The 17,298-nt window shown below is 21.4% G+C and overlaps 3 protein-coding genes across 3 annotated transcripts; 2 read left to right on the forward strand and 1 right to left on the reverse strand.

The window, feature by feature from the left end:
* Nucleotides 1-26: 26 nt before the first annotated feature.
* Nucleotides 27-4,740, forward strand: LOC127282970 (N-alpha-acetyltransferase 60). The gene is made up of 2 exons (XM_051307584.1): nucleotides 27-515; nucleotides 3,080-4,740. The coding sequence occupies exons 1-2, from the start codon at nucleotides 239-241 to the stop codon at nucleotides 3,655-3,657; spliced, it is 855 nt and encodes a 284-aa protein (XP_051163541.1). The 5' UTR covers nucleotides 27-238; the 3' UTR covers nucleotides 3,658-4,740.
* Nucleotides 4,741-5,125: 385 nt separating this feature from the next.
* On the forward strand, nucleotides 5,126-10,329 carry LOC127283193 (nudC domain-containing protein 1-like). The gene is made up of 4 exons (XM_051307912.1): nucleotides 5,126-5,357; nucleotides 6,928-7,912; nucleotides 9,564-9,922; nucleotides 9,996-10,329. Exons 1-4 carry the CDS (start codon nucleotides 5,243-5,245, stop codon nucleotides 10,193-10,195), a joined length of 1,659 nt encoding a protein of 552 aa, XP_051163869.1. The 5' UTR covers nucleotides 5,126-5,242; the 3' UTR covers nucleotides 10,196-10,329.
* On the reverse strand, nucleotides 10,170-17,087 carry LOC127283186 (cap-specific mRNA (nucleoside-2'-O-)-methyltransferase 1). Its single transcript, XM_051307899.1, has 4 exons — nucleotides 16,867-17,087; nucleotides 16,166-16,658; nucleotides 11,170-12,928; nucleotides 10,170-11,040 (listed from the first exon to the last, which is right to left on the reverse strand). The coding sequence occupies exons 2-4, from the start codon at nucleotides 16,590-16,592 to the stop codon at nucleotides 10,551-10,553; spliced, it is 2,676 nt and encodes an 891-aa protein (XP_051163856.1). The 5' UTR covers nucleotides 16,593-16,658; nucleotides 16,867-17,087; the 3' UTR covers nucleotides 10,170-10,550.
* Nucleotides 17,088-17,298: the final 211 nt, after the last annotated feature.

The following is a 17,298-nucleotide window of genomic DNA, read 5'->3' on the forward strand; positions in this document are numbered from 1 at the left end:
CAACCCTGTTTCACTAAAAAAAAAGAGAACAAAAAAAGAATGAAAACAAGATGTCTGAAACTGATAGTCAGTGGAAAATTGGAAATTGTGTGAAAATTTGAAAAACATATAAAAAAAAAAAAGAAAATGAAAGAAATTTCAGATAAGTGACAAATAATAATTAATTGTATATATAAATAATTATATTCAACAACAATTATGAAAATAACGATTAACATGCAAAAAGAGTTTTGGCGGAATGGTCCTCTCTTTTAATAAATATATTCCCAGTTTACCGGGTAAAAAATATCCATACGATTGTATTTGTGAACCCGAGCATGTTTGTACAGATGATGAGATTTTTTTAAAAAATAATGAACACAGTGCTTCCGAAATTCCTTCAACAACAACAACAACAACACCATTACCACCAGTCACAGTTCCTCTCTGTGTCCTTGGAGATGTACAATTACGTTTTCTCTGTCCAGATGATCTCGAGGAAGTACGCACACTTTGTCAGGAATGGTTTCCAATAGGTGAGTGTATTTTTTTTTTTTTTTTTTTTTTTAGAAAAAATAAATAGGTCACTTTAAAGAATAACAAAAATAAAAATAACCCTATAGAAATTTTTTAAGTTTTACATTGAAATTATTAGATATAAAATTGAATTATTCAGTTAAATATTTATTTAAACTAATTTTTAAAACAATATTAATTATGGTAAATTAATATATGAAAAATACGTGAATTATTTTTTTTAAACGAAAATACCATATTTGAGCAGAATTATATCAGAGGATATTAAATATAATTGATGAATTGCTTAAATGAAGTCATCACTACTTGACCTTGATTACAACATCTAAAATTAATTTATGAATCAGCAGTTATAATGCCTTATTTTTTGCATATGTCTTTTTTTTTAAATAAAAAGGAGAAAAATATTTGGAATAATTGTAAAGTAAATTTACTTTGCATGTACTATAAATTTGTTTAATAATAAAAATAATTCTTGTGTATTGTAAACTTTAAATTAATTCTTAAAAAAAAAAAAATTGTCAGTAACCGAATTTACTATTTCTTGTTCAATGGGAAATTTAAATATTTATTTTAATTATCTCCCTTTTTAGAAATTTTTTCCAGATGTTCAAAATTTAAAGTAGAATATAAATTTTTTTCTTTCATATTATAATATTGTAATATATAAAAATATTTCTTTGAATAAAAAATTCTATGAATTTTTAACTCAACGTTATTTTTTGCAATTTTTATTTGATCAACAAATTATAAAGAACATTTTTTTTTTTTTTTTTTTTTTTTATTAATAAAAAGGACAACTTTGTCGGTTTTATTTTATCAGATAATCGAAATTTTCTAAATTGGTTATTTAGGTTAATATCTAAATTAGATTAATTTCTATAAATAATTCATTAAACATTTTTATGGCTGGAAGAATTAAATTTTTTTTTTTACAAAACATTGTAATTAAATAAATAAAACAAAACTCTTACTAAATTAGAACAATCATAATTTTTCTAAATTTAAGTCTGAACAATATTGTTTTTGTAAATGTTTTTTAAAAAATGAAATGAAAGAATTAGTTTTAAATAAATTAGTTAAAAAAATTATTGTTTAAAAATTAAATTTTATTCACAATTAAAAATATTTCAATAATTAAATTTAATATTTGAAAATAATTTGAATTATTCTATTTAATAATTACATTTTTTAAAAAAAAAAAAAAAAAAAAATTTTTAAAAAAATTTTTTTTAATGTAATTTAAGAAAAATTATTTCATTAAATAAAAGAAAAAACCTTTTAATTATATGATTTAATAATTAAAGAATTTTACATTTGATTCAATATTTGAAGATATACTTTTAAATTATTTTGATTAAAAATTTTGAAGATAATAATAATAATAATTTTTCATTATTTTCTTAAATATTTTTGAGTTATATCAATAATTTAATAAAATATTGCAAGATAATTTTAATTATTTTATTGCATATTTGAAAATAATTTCAGTTGTTTTGATTAAATATTTGAAAATTATTTCAATTTATTTGATTATGATTAATAATTAAGATTTTTGAAATCTAGTGAATTATTTTAAGTTAAAAATTCTTTTAAATATTTTACCTAACAATATTTTTTATAATTGACCTTTTTTTTTTTGATAAACTGTTTAAAAATGAATTAATGTTAAATTACGTCGGTGAAGTTCACAATGTTTTTATGATCAACGATTAAGAAGAAAAAATATTTTATTGTTATGCAAATTATTATAATTTTTTTGTCTGAAAATATTTTTTGCAATGCTGCTTGATTAACAATTTAAAAACAAAAAAATAGTTATTATTTTTACTGAAAAAATATATTTTTTTGTTTCAATCGTTGATCATAAACATTGTGAACTTCACTGACGTAAATAATTTTTTGAATATTTTTAAGATAGGAGGAATTAAATTTTTTTTTTACAAATCAAATTCTTAGTGAATTGAAATATTTATAATTTTTCTAAGTTTAATTCTCAAAAAATTATTTCTGCAAATGTATTTTAAAGAATAATAATTTTTAATTAAATTAAATAACTAAATTAGAAAAATCTCTTTAATTAGTTAGAAAAATTGTTTTCTAAAAATTAAACTCAAAATTATAAAATAAATTTTGAACATATTACATGTTGAATAAATATGTAGAAAATGATAATTAAAATAAATATTTTAAATTTATTGAACAAGAAATAGTAAGTTTTATTTCTGTAACTTTTTTTTAAAATTACATTAAAGTTTAATTTTAATGAAATAACTTTATTAAAAAAATAAATTCAATTAAAAAAATTAATTTCTTAAAAAATTTTAGTTATTTTAAAACGCTTTTAACAAATAACAATTATTTACTTACTTTCAACAGTTTTTTTTTTTTTTTTTTTTTTTTTTCCTTTACTGATGAAATAATTTATTTCTATTATTTACTTTTTTTTTGCCTGGCAAAATAATTAACTTATTACATTTCTATTTTATAAATAGACATAATTAATAAAATTGATAAATTTTCATTTTTGTAATTAATAAAACAATTAATTTTAAAATTATAGATTATCCGTACACATGGTATAAGGATATAACGAGCTCATCAAGATTCTATGCACTCGCTGCTGTTTACAGAGGCGTTATAATTGGTTTAATAGTCGCTGAAATAAAGCCCTATATTAAACTAAATAAAGAAGATCGTGGTATACTTTGTTCTAGTTTAGGAAAAGATTCTCTAGTTGGATATATATTGAGTTTAGGTGTAAGAAGAGCCTATCGACGTAATGGAATTGCTTCCCTTCTTTTAGAACAATTATTAGCACATGTAACAGCACCTGAACGTTCATCAGTAAAGGCTGTATTTCTTCATGTTCTTTCCAGTAATTCACCGGCAATTCAATTTTATCAACGATGTCATTTTCGACTTCATAGCTTTCTTCCATATTATTATTTAATACATGGAATTTGTCGCGATGGATTTATGTATGTATTATACGTAAATGGTGGACATGCACCATGGGGTTTATGGGATTGGATGTGTCATGTGGCAGGAACAATGGCAAGTTTAGGTGCATGTCGTGTACCACGATGGATATGGCAACGTCTTCTTTGGGCTTCAACGCTTCTTTCCTATCATAGATGAGATAATATTATTATAATCGATAATAGAATTCTTTTTTTTTCCCTCGCGTTCAATTACCAAAGTATTTGTTCTTTATTGAACTTGACAGCAAAAAAAAAAAAAAAAAAAAAACTCTTTTTTGCATTTAAATTATTTGTATAATTTTTTTGCGTGATCTGAATAATGATATTATAAATATCAAAAAAAAAAAAAATGCGTCTCTAACAAAAAATGATACACAAACTAAAATTTAATGTGTCTAAAGCACGATTCAATTTTTTTTTTCTTATAACCATTTTAATTACCAAGAGAGATAAAAGTCATATATATATATATAAATATAAATATATTTACGCGCACATACAGGGTTATCTTAAATTATTATCTTTGAATCTTATAGATGCGTTATAGAAAATTAAGAGTTTAACAATTTTTAAAATATACGAGAAAAATATATAATTAAGATTGTAAATTAATAGAAATAATAATAGGGCTTTTAATATAATTTCCATGGATACTAATACAAAAAAAATATGTACAAATACAGTATTAAAATTTAATATATAAAAAATATAATATATATATATTACTAATCGATTAGTTAAAAAAGTTATTTATTGAAGAAAATGTAATTTAAATTTAAAAAAAAAAAAAATGAAGTACATCTTCATTATAACAAGCAGTTATATTAGGATTTAATTATGAAATGGCTATGCGGAAAAATACATTGTGTATTTTGCATTGAAAGTAGTAAAAAAATATTAATTGTTAATAATTAATAATAAGAAAGCATTTAATAATAGATTTTAGTAAAGAAATCCGATTTTTGATAGGAAAATTATAAAAGTTAAAAAAAAAATAATAATTAAATTTACAAAAAAAAAATTTTTTTAATTAATTTTATTTTAATGACAATATAGAAAAAAATTTAAGATCACCCTGTAATTGAATTTGTTTACAATAAATTGAAATGTTGATACATTATATAGCAAACTTTATCTTTGAATTCTTATATATTCTTTATCGACAAGTTATAAGTACTTTATATATATACATCATGTAACTTCTGTTTTTTAACTTAAAAAAAATGGCTTTTTTTACTTTTTCTTAACTAATTTTATTTTATTTATGTACATATACCAAATAAAACTAAAATTTATTAATATAACAATGCGTTTTCTCTTTTTTTTGTTATAGTAATAATTCACAAAAAAAAATAATTAAAATTAATTATTTAAATATGTTATTATTTGATAAACTAATATTTAATTATTTCAATAATTTTATTAAAATCACAATTTTTTTATTCCCATAAATTTTCTAATTATTTTTATAATTGATTTTTAAATTCTCAATTTTGTTTACATTTATTGATTAATTAATTATATCAATGAAAGTAGAATTATGAATTAAGAACATAAAAGTCATTTTCTTCTATGAGTAATAACTGTTAATGACATTTTAAATTGTATTTTTGTTTATATTTACATTTTAGAAGGAAAAAAAAGAAATATTACGCGCGCATGTGACATATGGCGGTGTGTTTTAACCTCTGTTTCGTTTTATTATTTTCCTCTTTCGATAAAATTGTTTTACTTTTGGAATAATGACAAAAATTATTGAACTTCGTCCAAATAAAAGTCTACTTAATACTAATTTTGAGAAATATCAATTTTGTACTGAAAATATTCCTATAGAAATTGAAAAGAAACTCGTTAACGGTAAGTTAACCTCAAAATTTATGTTTATCTATTTACATTTTTATTACTATATATATTCACAATAAAATAATTTTATTCTATTGTAATTATTTACGATACAAATAAATTTATATTTATTTATCGATTCTTTTGTTTTTATCAATTTTGTTAGTCTTAGTTTTTTTATTTTTGGCACCGTTTTATATTTTTTCCATTGTTTATTCAAATCGTTATCAAATTCCAAAGAAATTGTAAATTGTATTTGTTATTATATATTCTGAATCTTATAATAAAATTATAATAATTAATATTTATAATTTACATTTTTTATTTAAATATAAAATTAATTATAATATACTCATGAAGTAATTTTTAACAATTTTATAGACCGAAAAAATTATTTCGTTCATTTTAACGTTCGGAACAAATTTTAAAATTACAGTGCAACCTCGATTATCCGAACTAATTTAGACAGGACCGGGTTCGGATAAACGAAAATTCGGATAATAGAAATTTCAAATGTTTTTATATATAATTAAAGTAAAACAATGTCACAGTTAAACTATAATAATAATAATAATAATGATTTACTTCAACTAAATAATTTTTATTTGAATTAAATAAATTTGTACTTTTTAAACCAATAATTACTGTATTTGAAACAAATACCGCATTTAATTGATTCAAATAATAATTATTTGTTACAAATAAATATTTGTATTAAATATATATATATTTTTTTTTAAATAATAATTAAGATATAAATACATTAATAAAATGAAAAGACAAAAAAAAGTTCGGATAACAGAAGTTCGGATAAAATGTTTTACGGTTCGGATAACAGAAGGTACGGATAACAGGAGTTCGGATAATCGAGGTTTCACTGTAATTCATATTATTATTATTTATTTTTATGGGTTTTTGTATTTTTATTGAACAAAAACAATTTGAAAAAATGATTAATGCATGATTTTGATATTTTAGAAAACCAGAAAATCGGTAGTTTTCTAACTTAGAGAATGTTAAAATTTTTTTTTTTAATAATAAATTACTGAACAATTGAATTTTACAATAATTAAACAATTCAATTATTTAAAAATTAAACTATTCCTAAAATTATTTAAATAAAAACAAATTTTCCAGTCGGAATTTTGAAAAAGTAAAATTTTGACGAAGCTGAAGTACGCAACGTTTATGATAAAAGATTTTTAAAAAAATAATTTTTTAAAATGAAAAATTATATAATTTTTCATTATAAAAAATTATTTCTTTAAAAATCGTATATAATAAACGTTGCGTACTTCAGCTTCGTAAACTTTGGAATTTAAAAATAATTAAATTTACTATAGAAGTTTAATTTTACAATGATTTAATTTTTAAATGAATAGGGGAAAAAAATTGTATTTTTAAAATTAATAAATTTAAATGCAATTAAAAAAAAAGCTTCTAAATTTTTAAAATAGTAAATTTAAAAATACAAATGAATTGAAAAAAACATTAAATTACAAAATTAATTAATTATAATGTATCGAGAAAATAATTTTCAAAATTTTATCAATTGAAAATATTGATGGGAAACAATTTTTTTCAGAGGTATTTCATTTAGAAGCAAACACAACACGAGAATCATGGCTTGAAGCAAGATTATTTGCCCTTCATAATCATCTTTTTGTAAATCCATTTGATTCGTCTTGTTGGTTTGTCGACAATACGGGAATTGTTTGGCAATTTATTAATGGAAATTTAAAAAAAATTCATACATTAAAAACAGTTGATAAATCACATATTTGTACCAAATATAATCCTTCAATTGGTTTTACAAATAAAAATATCACTGTCATTTCAAATGGAAGTAAAAATTTAGAAATTTTAATAAATAATGAAAATGAAGAGAAAGAATTTTTTCACTTTGAAGATATTGAATCGGGAATTATTCTCGATTGTCAACAAATGAATGATAGTAATTTAATGATTATCAGTATTTACAGTGTTGTTGAAATAGAAGGAAAAGTACATTCACGTTTAACATTATTGACATATTCCTATGAAAAAAATGAATCATCATCGTCATCATTGACACTCTATCGAACACAAATTTTAAAAGTCAAAGGCACAGTTGATTATTTATATATTGAAGATAATGGTAATTATTTTCATACAGCAAGTCAAGATCCAATTGTATTTGAATATGATTCATTGAATCCAATAAAAATTGTTGAAAAAAATTCCAATGACACCAGTATTATGGGTATTAAAATTCCAAAATATTGTTGGTCACAAAATGATGATTCGGTGACAGTTTGGTTGAAAATAGTAGAGAAATGTAAAAATATTTCACCTCAAATTGATGTTAAACCAACACAAATATCTGTTTCAATGAAAGATGTTGTCTTGATACAAGGAGAAACACAACATAAATTGGAATCTGATTTGACAACGTGGAAAATTAAAGATGACACTTTAGAAATTGAATTTATAAAATCTGAGAGTGGATTAATGTGGAGTGAATTGTTAAAAGGTGATACGGGTGGTGAATTTTTGCCTAATGAAAGTTTAGCAGCGGAAATTCATTCCAGGTAAATTAAAAAAAAAAAAAAAAGAAAAATAAATATAGCGACCTTTGAATTTTTTTTTTTTTGAATTTATTTTTTCCCTTAAATTTGAAAATAAAATGTTTATAATAAAATTATAAAAATTCTTAGTTTAACACCAAAAAACGATTAAAATTGAAATCTAAGGAACTAAATTTATTTATTTTATTTATTAAATGGACAGGAAAAAAAAATTAGAAATTAAATTGAATTAAATTTAGAAAAATTTATAAAAATAATTGATATTTTTGTCAAATATTAAATTTTAGAAGATTTTCAATTGAAAATTTTGTAATTATAATTGAATGTATGAAATTTTATTTTATTTAATTACAAAATTTCCCCTAACTTTTCCAAGATTTCTACAGTTATTATATATTTATATTATATATTTGACGCAATAATATTACATAAATTTACATTAGAAAATTGTTTGTAAATCTGTTCAAAATTAAAAATATTGCACATAATTCCAATAATTTAATTTAATATTTCAAAATAATTTAAAAATTGAAGAAATTTTCAATTATATGATTTAATGATTAAAGAATTTTTTAATTATTTCGTTAAATATTTGAAGATACTTTTAATTATTATGATTAAAAATTTGAAGATAATTTTAGTTGTTTTGATTAAATAATTTGAAAATTATTTCAATTATTTTTATTATGATTAATAATTGAGAATTTTTAAGTCAAAAATTTTTGTTAATTATTTTACTCGACAATATTCTTATAATTTACCTCAGTAACCCTTTTTTTTGATAAACTGTTTAAAATTGAAAATTTTATTGATTTCATCTTGAAAATTTCGATTATAATCTGAATTGATAAAATTTTATGAAGAAAGGAACTGGAAATTTTTTTATTTTTACTAATTTGCTGAAGTAAAAATTTTAATTTTAATTTAATTTATAATTAAGAGTAATTTTTTTTACAAATTTCTGAAAAAATCGAAATAACATTTTTGAAAATAATTTAATATTTTGAAGAGCTGCAATTAAAATTCTTAATAATGATAATAATAATAATTTTGAATAATTTATAATACAATTTTTTAATTAACAATAATAAATAAATTCTCTTGGAATTAAAATTAATGTGTTGAAAGTAATATTTTTAATTTGTAAATTGTTTAAATAATGAAATTAAATAAATTATTGAAGAAATTGATTAAAATTTCTGAAAACGATAAATTTTACAAAAAGTTTTATTTGATTTTTAGTTATTTGATATTTAGAATAGTATTAGTTAAAAATTTTTGGAAAATAACAATTATATAGGATATAATAGAAATAATTAAATTTGCAAAATATAGTTGCAAAATTGAATGTTTTAAAATTATTTTAATTTTAAAAGTTTTTAAATTAAATTCTTTTTAAATAATTAAGTTTTCAAACAAATTAATTGTCTAAAAAAAAAAAAATTAAGTTTCTAAGAAATTTGAATTTATATTAAAAATACAAAAAAGCAAACAAAAAATAACGAAACTCATTGGATGAACATCGATTTTGTTTTTTGTATTTTTAATAATATTGTATTGAATTAAAGTTTAATTTTAGATAAATTTTTAATTTCTTGCAATAAATTTTTTTAAATAAAATAAATAATTGTAAATTATATATATTTTTTTTTAGATTGGCTCATTTATGTTCCGATCAACCAGAAAGAGTGGAACAGCCCGCATTGGGTTTTAATTCAGAACAATTGGAAGAATGCGATTTAGAAGGACGTGAAAATGTTCTTCAACGAGTAAATATGAATACACACAGTACAAGTAATTTATCAATGCTTGGAAGCAGTAATTGTATTCTTTTTACACAAAAAATAAAATCCGGTCAGATGCTTTGTTTCAGACATGATCATGACGGTTGTATATGGACAACAAAACAAAGTGACAATGAAAATTGGGAATTGGAACATATTTGGACATTTCCTGCATTTGGCTATGTCGAGGCTAGTAAAACAAATAAAAAATTCTGTGTATCACCATCTGGTAGGTATTTCAACAAAAAAAAAAAAAAAAATTTTACATTTAGGAAATTTTATTTTTTTCTTCTATTTTTCAGAAATATCAGATGCCTCTTTTATAGCAATTGTTGAGCACACAAGGCATGTTTTTATTTATAAAAAACCAGAAAACAATGCTGTTGTTGGCAAACAATATATCATTGATTTTGGAAATAAAACTATTCTTGGCGCTGCTTGGATCAATAAATATTTGATAGTATTGACAAAAGATATGTTGTACTGTCTTCGAATTTATTAAGAATAATTTTTAAGTACATACAAATATATCATTCTATGTACAGAGAAAAAAAAATTATTTCTATGTATAATATTTAAATATATATATATATATTTATATATATATAATTCTCTAAATATTACAAATTAAATAAATTTTTTTTAAAGAAGTTATTTTCTCTCTAACAAACAAAATTCATTGAGTTAATAATAATAATTTGACGATCATAATTGTGAAATTTATCTTAATTTACAATATACAAAAATAACAAGTCTCTTTTTTTTTAGAATCTAACTGACAAGATTAACTTTTTTCATCTTAAAGAACAAAAAATTACATTTTTCTTTTTATATTATGTAAACTAAAAAAAAAAAATCTAAGTGCTAAAATTCGTTTTAACAAGTGCTTTTCTAATGTATTTCATAATGAAATCCATAGTGATGGTACTACATTGAGGCCAATCCCATACCATCATGCTACTTAATGTTTTTAAACAATCAGCATTTGCACTAGCTGGACGATCAAATTCATAAAAGGACTTTCTATTTTTAATATCATAAATATAGATAGAATCATTTTTTGTACTTTTATGTCGTGCCCAATGATCGGCTGTAACTTTCATAAATATCAAACTTTGTGGCTTGAAATATGAACGTTCATTGTCCTCTTCTTCATTATTGTAATCCATTGAATTTCTCAATGGATAATAAACTTCAGCTTGTGGTCCAGTTTTCATTTGGCATGTAATTAATTTCAATTTTTCCTCTAAATGTTCATCGACCAAATGTAAATCTTTCATGAATATTCGACATTCTTGACCGTTTGGTTTCCACAGTGCCTCGCAAAATGTTGCCAACATTTTGTGTCTATAAAAATATGAAAGAAAAATATTTCTCTATTTAAAATAATTTTTTTTTTTTTTTCATTTAAAGAATTAATGAAATTAAAATTAATTTGAATAATTTATGAATAGAAAAGAAAATATTGAAATTTACCTGTCGAGTAAATATTCTTGACTAATGTTTTCTCCACCTAACATAAATCCATCGATAATATGAATTCGTTCAGCTTTACGTTGATGTCTACCAGTTTTTCGATATTCCATAACAGCCTCGGCATAAACAAGAGTATCAGCTGGTAAATAAACATTATCAACGCGTTCCCACATATTTCGAACATAACGAAACACTTGCGCTCGACCCAAGCCCAAATAAAATGTTGCCATTTTCTCATCATTTACATTAATTGTCGATGCACATGGCATACAATACCAATCGAGTGGCGAATTTAAAACTGTATTTTGAATATTTTCTTGAATAAATTTTTTCGATGAATTAAAATTTTTCTTCAATATATCCAATGGTCCATCCAATAATTTTTTAATTTTATCCTGTGGTTTCGATTTTCTCGGTACACTACGAATTTTATCAGGTAAATCCCAATGAACAAGACAAAGTTTACGCATATCGGCCTGTCTTTTTTCAATTAATCCCTTTTCTTGTGCATAATGCGCTATTTTCAATAGTCCCACTATTTGTCGGCGGCCAATTTCATCGTTTGACATTTTTAAATAGTCAAAAAATTTATTATCCCCCTTTAATATTTCCATTGGCACTAAATGTAATACATCAATTTTTGATTCATCACGTTTCTGAAGAATTTTATTTACATTGAATAGATAATCCAATACTTTTTGTGTATTTGGCCGTTTTCCTTTACAAATTAAATAACGTTCCGAATTTGCCGGTCTTGATGTATTTGGCTTAAATATTGACACCTCATCAAAACAACGATATATTAAAAAAACCAATCCAGCGCTAAATGGAGTGAAAATATCAAATAGTTTCGTTACAAAATGCCCACCAACACGAACAATCATCAATGCTATTAAACATTGACAAAGATATAATTGTTTCGATAAAATTTCCTGTATATTCTCTTGTCCCTCAACTGAAAAACCACCGTCCGACATCATAAAATGTACACCCTTACCTTTTGTTTGTTTCATTATTAATTTTTTCAATGCAATTTGATTCTCCGGCCAAAATACATCGCCATCCTCACGTGGTCCATAATAAGGATGAAATGTTTCACAAGGACCAGCTGAGAAATCATCAATTTTAAAATCATTCTCCTTTCTTAATGTGAAACCAAATCCTTTTGCCTTCCATTGTTTGCGAAATAAAACATATTCACTAAAACCACCTGGTCCAGCGCAAACATCAGCAAAATAAAGTAATTCATCATTCTTTAAATTCTCCGGTTTTGTGAACATGAAATTACATGCTTTATCAATATTTGCCATTTTTATAGCCGCTCGATTAATGAAAAATGCACTGCGTATTGTTTCATAGGGATTTGAACGTGTACGCGCATCGCGCATTTCAATTTTATCGAGCCTATCAAAAACACTTTTTGAATTAATAACATTACTCACAGTTAACGGATCACAAAATTCAATTTCATCGCTAATTGTCAATTTTTTAGGACCCAATGTCATCCAATTGTCATTGATATATGGCTCTTCATATAAATCATTTATTAACCAATCAATGTCCTCTTCAACTTTGACAATTTCATCGTCGGGATTAAATTTTTCATGTGCCGCTTCCAATTCTTCAATACGAAAGCCAAGACCACGAAAACCACGTTGTTTTGCCGCTTGTACTGGTTCAATTATACCCTTGCCATCTTTACCTAAACCTTGACCACCCTTCCATCCCATTCGTTGCATCAATTTTGTTCCTATTGATTCTGAAAAAAAATTTTATATTACATATTTTAATAATTTCTTCCTATGCAGGAAAATTTTTAAAAAGAATTTAAAAAAGAAATTTAATTTAAAAATAAAGATTAATATTAAACAAGAAAAAATTTTTCAAAGATAAATTTAGGCTCTACAAGTTCTTAACGTTCAAATGAACGAAAATTATTTTTTTTTAACTGCTTTCAATTTAAATTTTTAAAAATGTTTATTTTTGTATCAAAAATAAATTCATAATTTAAAGTCAGGCCTCGGCAGTTTTTCTTCAGATTTTCATTATTTCAATTATTTAACAAATTTTTAATCAAAATTCTTATGTACCTGAAGTTCTAAACGTTCAAATGAACGAAATAATTCGCATGGTTTATAAATTTTTTTAAATTTACTACATCAATAAAATTAAAAAGGTACATTAAAAATTTCATAAGTTATTCACTTATTTTTTTTTGATAAAGAAACTAATATTTTATAATAAAATTTGAAGTTTAAAAAAGTGGTAAACAAATTTTTCGTTCATTTGAACGTTTAAAACTTCAGGCACATAAATTCTTCTCAAAAATTAATTATTTTCAATAATTTCAATAAAAATCTTCAAATATTCATTTTCGTATTTGAAAGCATTTTTCAATTAAAAAATTTTGAAATGCAATTTTTGTCTATAATTTCTAATAAATTCTTCATCACCAAACATTTTAATTAAAAAAAAAAAAAAACACTTCAAATTCAATTAATTTCAAAAATTTTATTTGTAAATCTTTGAAAATTCAATTACTTTTAAAATATGTTATCCAAAATTATTTGACAAATTTTGTTCAATATTTTGTACAATTTAATTATTGTCTAAAATTTAACAAAATCTTTTGAAATTCAATTATTTTTAAATAAATTTCAACTGTAACTCTTCGTACATTTAATTACTTTTTAATGATTTTTATAATATTCTTCGAAAATTCAATTATCTAAAAGCATTTTTCAATTTAAAAATTTTGAAATTCAATTTTTGTCTGTAATTTCTAATGAATTTTTCATCAACAGAAATTATCAAAAATTTCAATATAAAATCACTTGAAATTGAATTATTTTCAAAAATCTGATTTGCAAATCATCGAAAATTCAATTATTTTGTAAGAAGTTATTTAAAATTATTTGATAAATTATTTTCACTTTTGCAAATTTTAACAAAATCTTTTAAAATTCAATTATTTCTAAAAATTTCAACTGTAACTCTATCAAAATTAAATTATTTTCAATGAATTTTATAATATTCTTCGAAAATTCAATTATCTGAAAGCATTTTTCAATTAGAAAATTTTAAAGTTCAATTTTTGTTTTTAATTTTTAATAAATTCTTCATCAACAAAAATCAACAAAAAATTAAATTAAAAATCACTAAAAGTTCAATTAATTTTAAAAAACTGAATTACAAATCTTCAAAAATTCATTTATTTTTAAAAAAAAGTTATCTAAAACTATTTGAAAAATTATTTTCAACTTTGTACAATTTAATTATTGTCTGAAATTTAACAAAATCTTTTAAAATTCAATTATTGCTAATAATTTCAACTGTAACTCTTCCAAAATTTAATCATTTTAATTAATTTTATAATATTCATCAAAAAAATCAATTATCTAAAAGCATTTTTCAATTAAAAACTTTTGAAGATCAATTTTTGTCTGTAATTTCTAATAAATTCTTCATCACCGGAAATTACTAAAAACTTCAAACAATAATCATTTGATGTTCAATTATTTTCAAAAATATTTGAATTTTTTTAAATTCAATTATTACTAAAAATTTCAACTTCCAAATTTATTAGAACTTTCAAAATTCAATTACTTTTTTAAATTTTAACATTTTTTAAAAAAATTGAAATATTTAAAAAAAAGTTACAAATAAAAACTGTAAAATAAATTCTTGTCAGAAATAAAAAAAAAATACTACAGCAGTTTTTTGCAGAAAATTTATTTCAAATTTCAAATCTTTTGCAATTCAATTATTTAAAAAAAATTAAATTTATAAATCTGTAAAACTTAATTATTGTTCGAAATTTTTTTTACCATTTAAACCTATGACAAAATTTTAAATTCGAATAAATTTGCTTGAATCAGCTTAAAAAAATGTATAAATACAACTTTAAGAATTTTTTTTTTAGAAATTTGTTCTACTTAATTGAAATTTTGAAAATTTCTCTTATTTCGATTCTGAAATATTCGAAATAAATTTTTTTGATTATATGCTTATAGAATTATTCTTATTAAGGAATTAATAAAATGAATTTATTATCCAATAACATTAGTTATATAAAATAAAATATTTATTAACTAATTAAATTTAGACTTTTTTTGCGCCTTAAAATCGCATTTAGTTAACGTTCAGAACTTCAGATACATAAATTAGCTTTAAATTTAAAATATTAACAAAAAACAATTTTTTTAGGGCAAGACAATCCATTGTTTCAAAGAAAATGAGAAAATTTTTAAAAATATTTAATAAATTCACGATATATATATGATTTTTAAGCAAATTAACAAATTAATTACTATTATTTATTTTTATTTAACGAAAAAAAAATGGAAAAAAATAACTATATTGCGTGATTTTATAATGTTAAAAAACCAGGAAATTGGTTTAAAATGGTTTTCTAACTTAGAAAATGTTATAAAATAATTTTTTCTTCAAATAATAAAATTTTACAAAATTAATTAATTTAATTATTTAAAAATTTATTCATAAAATTATTTATCTCCCACAAATTTTCCAGTGAGAATTTTTAAAAAGTAAAAATTTGAATTTAAAAATAATTAAATTAAAGAATGTAATTTAATTTTTGCAACAATTGAATTTTATAAACACTTGAATAGGAGGGGAAAAAAATTGTATTTTTGAAAATTATTGAATTTAATAAAAAAAAAAAAAAATACGAATGAAATTCAAAAATACAAATGAATTACAAAAATAAATTTCAAACTAATTGAATTTTACAATAATTGCATTTAAGTAACTGAATAATGTAAATACACAGTTTATATTCAATTTGTAATTTTTAAATTTATATTCAAATAAAATATTTTTATAATTTATTAAGAAGAAATAATATTGGTGGAATTTTAATGTATATTAATTTTTTCTTTTCATTTTAACGAGATGATTTTTTCAAAAATCATATGTAAAAAATTTTTATATATATTTTTTTAAAAGTTTTATCAATTAAAAATTAAATATTTACCTCTCATATTTCCATGAAATTTATCTACTGTTTTTGACATTAAAGTATTTGTGTCAATTTCTTGATAATCAGCAAAAGAATCCGATTCCTTTCTAACATTGACATGTTTAATAACAGAAGATTGCCTACTATTATTCTCGGATTCCAATGATTTAGAACTTGTTTCTGCATACTGAAATGGTATTCTATTAAATGAATATTTTGTATTTTCTACTTCTGCATCGTCGGCAGAAAAATGTCCCGAATCAATGTTGCCAGCTGAATATAAATCATCGGAGCGCATTTTTTTTGGCTCATTTCTTTCACCTTCACACTCATCACCATCGATATAATTTATAAATGATCTTTTCTTTCCCATATCAAAGTGAACACGTTCACTATGAGATTCATCCTCCGATGAAGAGGGATCTGATTTAAAGACACTCATTTTCTCCGAATTTTATTGTCAAGTTGAATTTTATAAATATAAATTCCGCTTAGTTATTACATGTGGCTATATATAGAAAAAAAAACACAACGTTTTGTAAATAATAAACTAGTTGCACGCTTACATTGTATTTTTTTCCACAAAACTTTTTTTCTTTCATATTAAGAAAAAAAAAACAAGTAATGATGATACGTAAAACAAATTTAAATTCTTTACATTTGTATATTGTTAATAAAACGCAATGTTTATTTTGGATAAATGAAAAAATTCTTACCCATTTGCAAATGCAGTTAACCTCAATTTAAAATTATTATGTTTTCAAAACATTTAAACATTCATTTTTAACTACACGTATTATATTATAGATATTGGAGAAAAATGTGCAATTATTTATGAAATTGCACATTTGTCGAGCATTTTAAATCACTTTAATAAACAAAATTAAATTTTACAAGACACAAATAATATCCATCGTTCGCATAAACAGGATTGATACCAAAATGGCGTAAGAATTGGCGCCAAATCAAATTACACTGACTTGGTAATTAAAAATTTAGAAAAAAAAGTAATAATTTTAAAATCAGAATTTTTTTCTGAATATTTAATATAGAAATGTAAATTATAATTATTATAATATATATTAGTTATTTCATAACAAGAAAAGAAGAGGAAAAAAAGAAATAAAATATATTTTTTTTCATAGTTG

Source organism: Leptopilina boulardi, unplaced genomic scaffold, assembly GCF_019393585.1.
Source record: "Leptopilina boulardi isolate dan_hultmark-lab unplaced genomic scaffold, ZJU_Lbou_2.1 LbouV2_116, whole genome shotgun sequence".
NCBI lineage: Eukaryota > Metazoa > Arthropoda > Insecta > Hymenoptera > Figitidae > Leptopilina > Leptopilina boulardi.

Bases quoted from the DNA above. Each gene is read 5' to 3' on its own strand.
- LOC127282970 (XM_051307584.1), top strand. From the start codon at position 239: ATGGTCCTCTCTTTTAATAAATATATTCCCAGTTTACCGGGTAAAAAA. The intron at 516-3,079 runs GTGAGTGTATTT...TTAAAATTATAG, and splicing joins TCAGGAATGGTTTCCAATAG to ATTATCCGTACACATGGTAT.
- LOC127283193 (XM_051307912.1), top strand. From the start codon at position 5,243: ATGACAAAAATTATTGAACTTCGTCCAAATAAAAGTCTACTTAATACT. The intron at 7,913-9,563 runs GTAAATTAAAAA...ATTTTTTTTTAG, and splicing joins GCAGCGGAAATTCATTCCAG to ATTGGCTCATTTATGTTCCG. The intron at 9,923-9,995 runs GTAGGTATTTCA...TCTATTTTTCAG, and splicing joins ATTCTGTGTATCACCATCTG to AAATATCAGATGCCTCTTTT.
- LOC127283186 (XM_051307899.1), bottom strand. From the start codon at position 16,592: ATGAGTGTCTTTAAATCAGATCCCTCTTCATCGGAGGATGAATCTCAT. The intron at 12,929-16,165 runs GTAAATATTTAA...ATTTTTTTTCAG, and splicing joins ATTTCATGGAAATATGAGAG to AATCAATAGGAACAAAATTG. The intron at 11,041-11,169 runs GTAAATTTCAAT...ATATTTTTATAG, and splicing joins CAAGAATATTTACTCGACAG to ACACAAAATGTTGGCAACAT.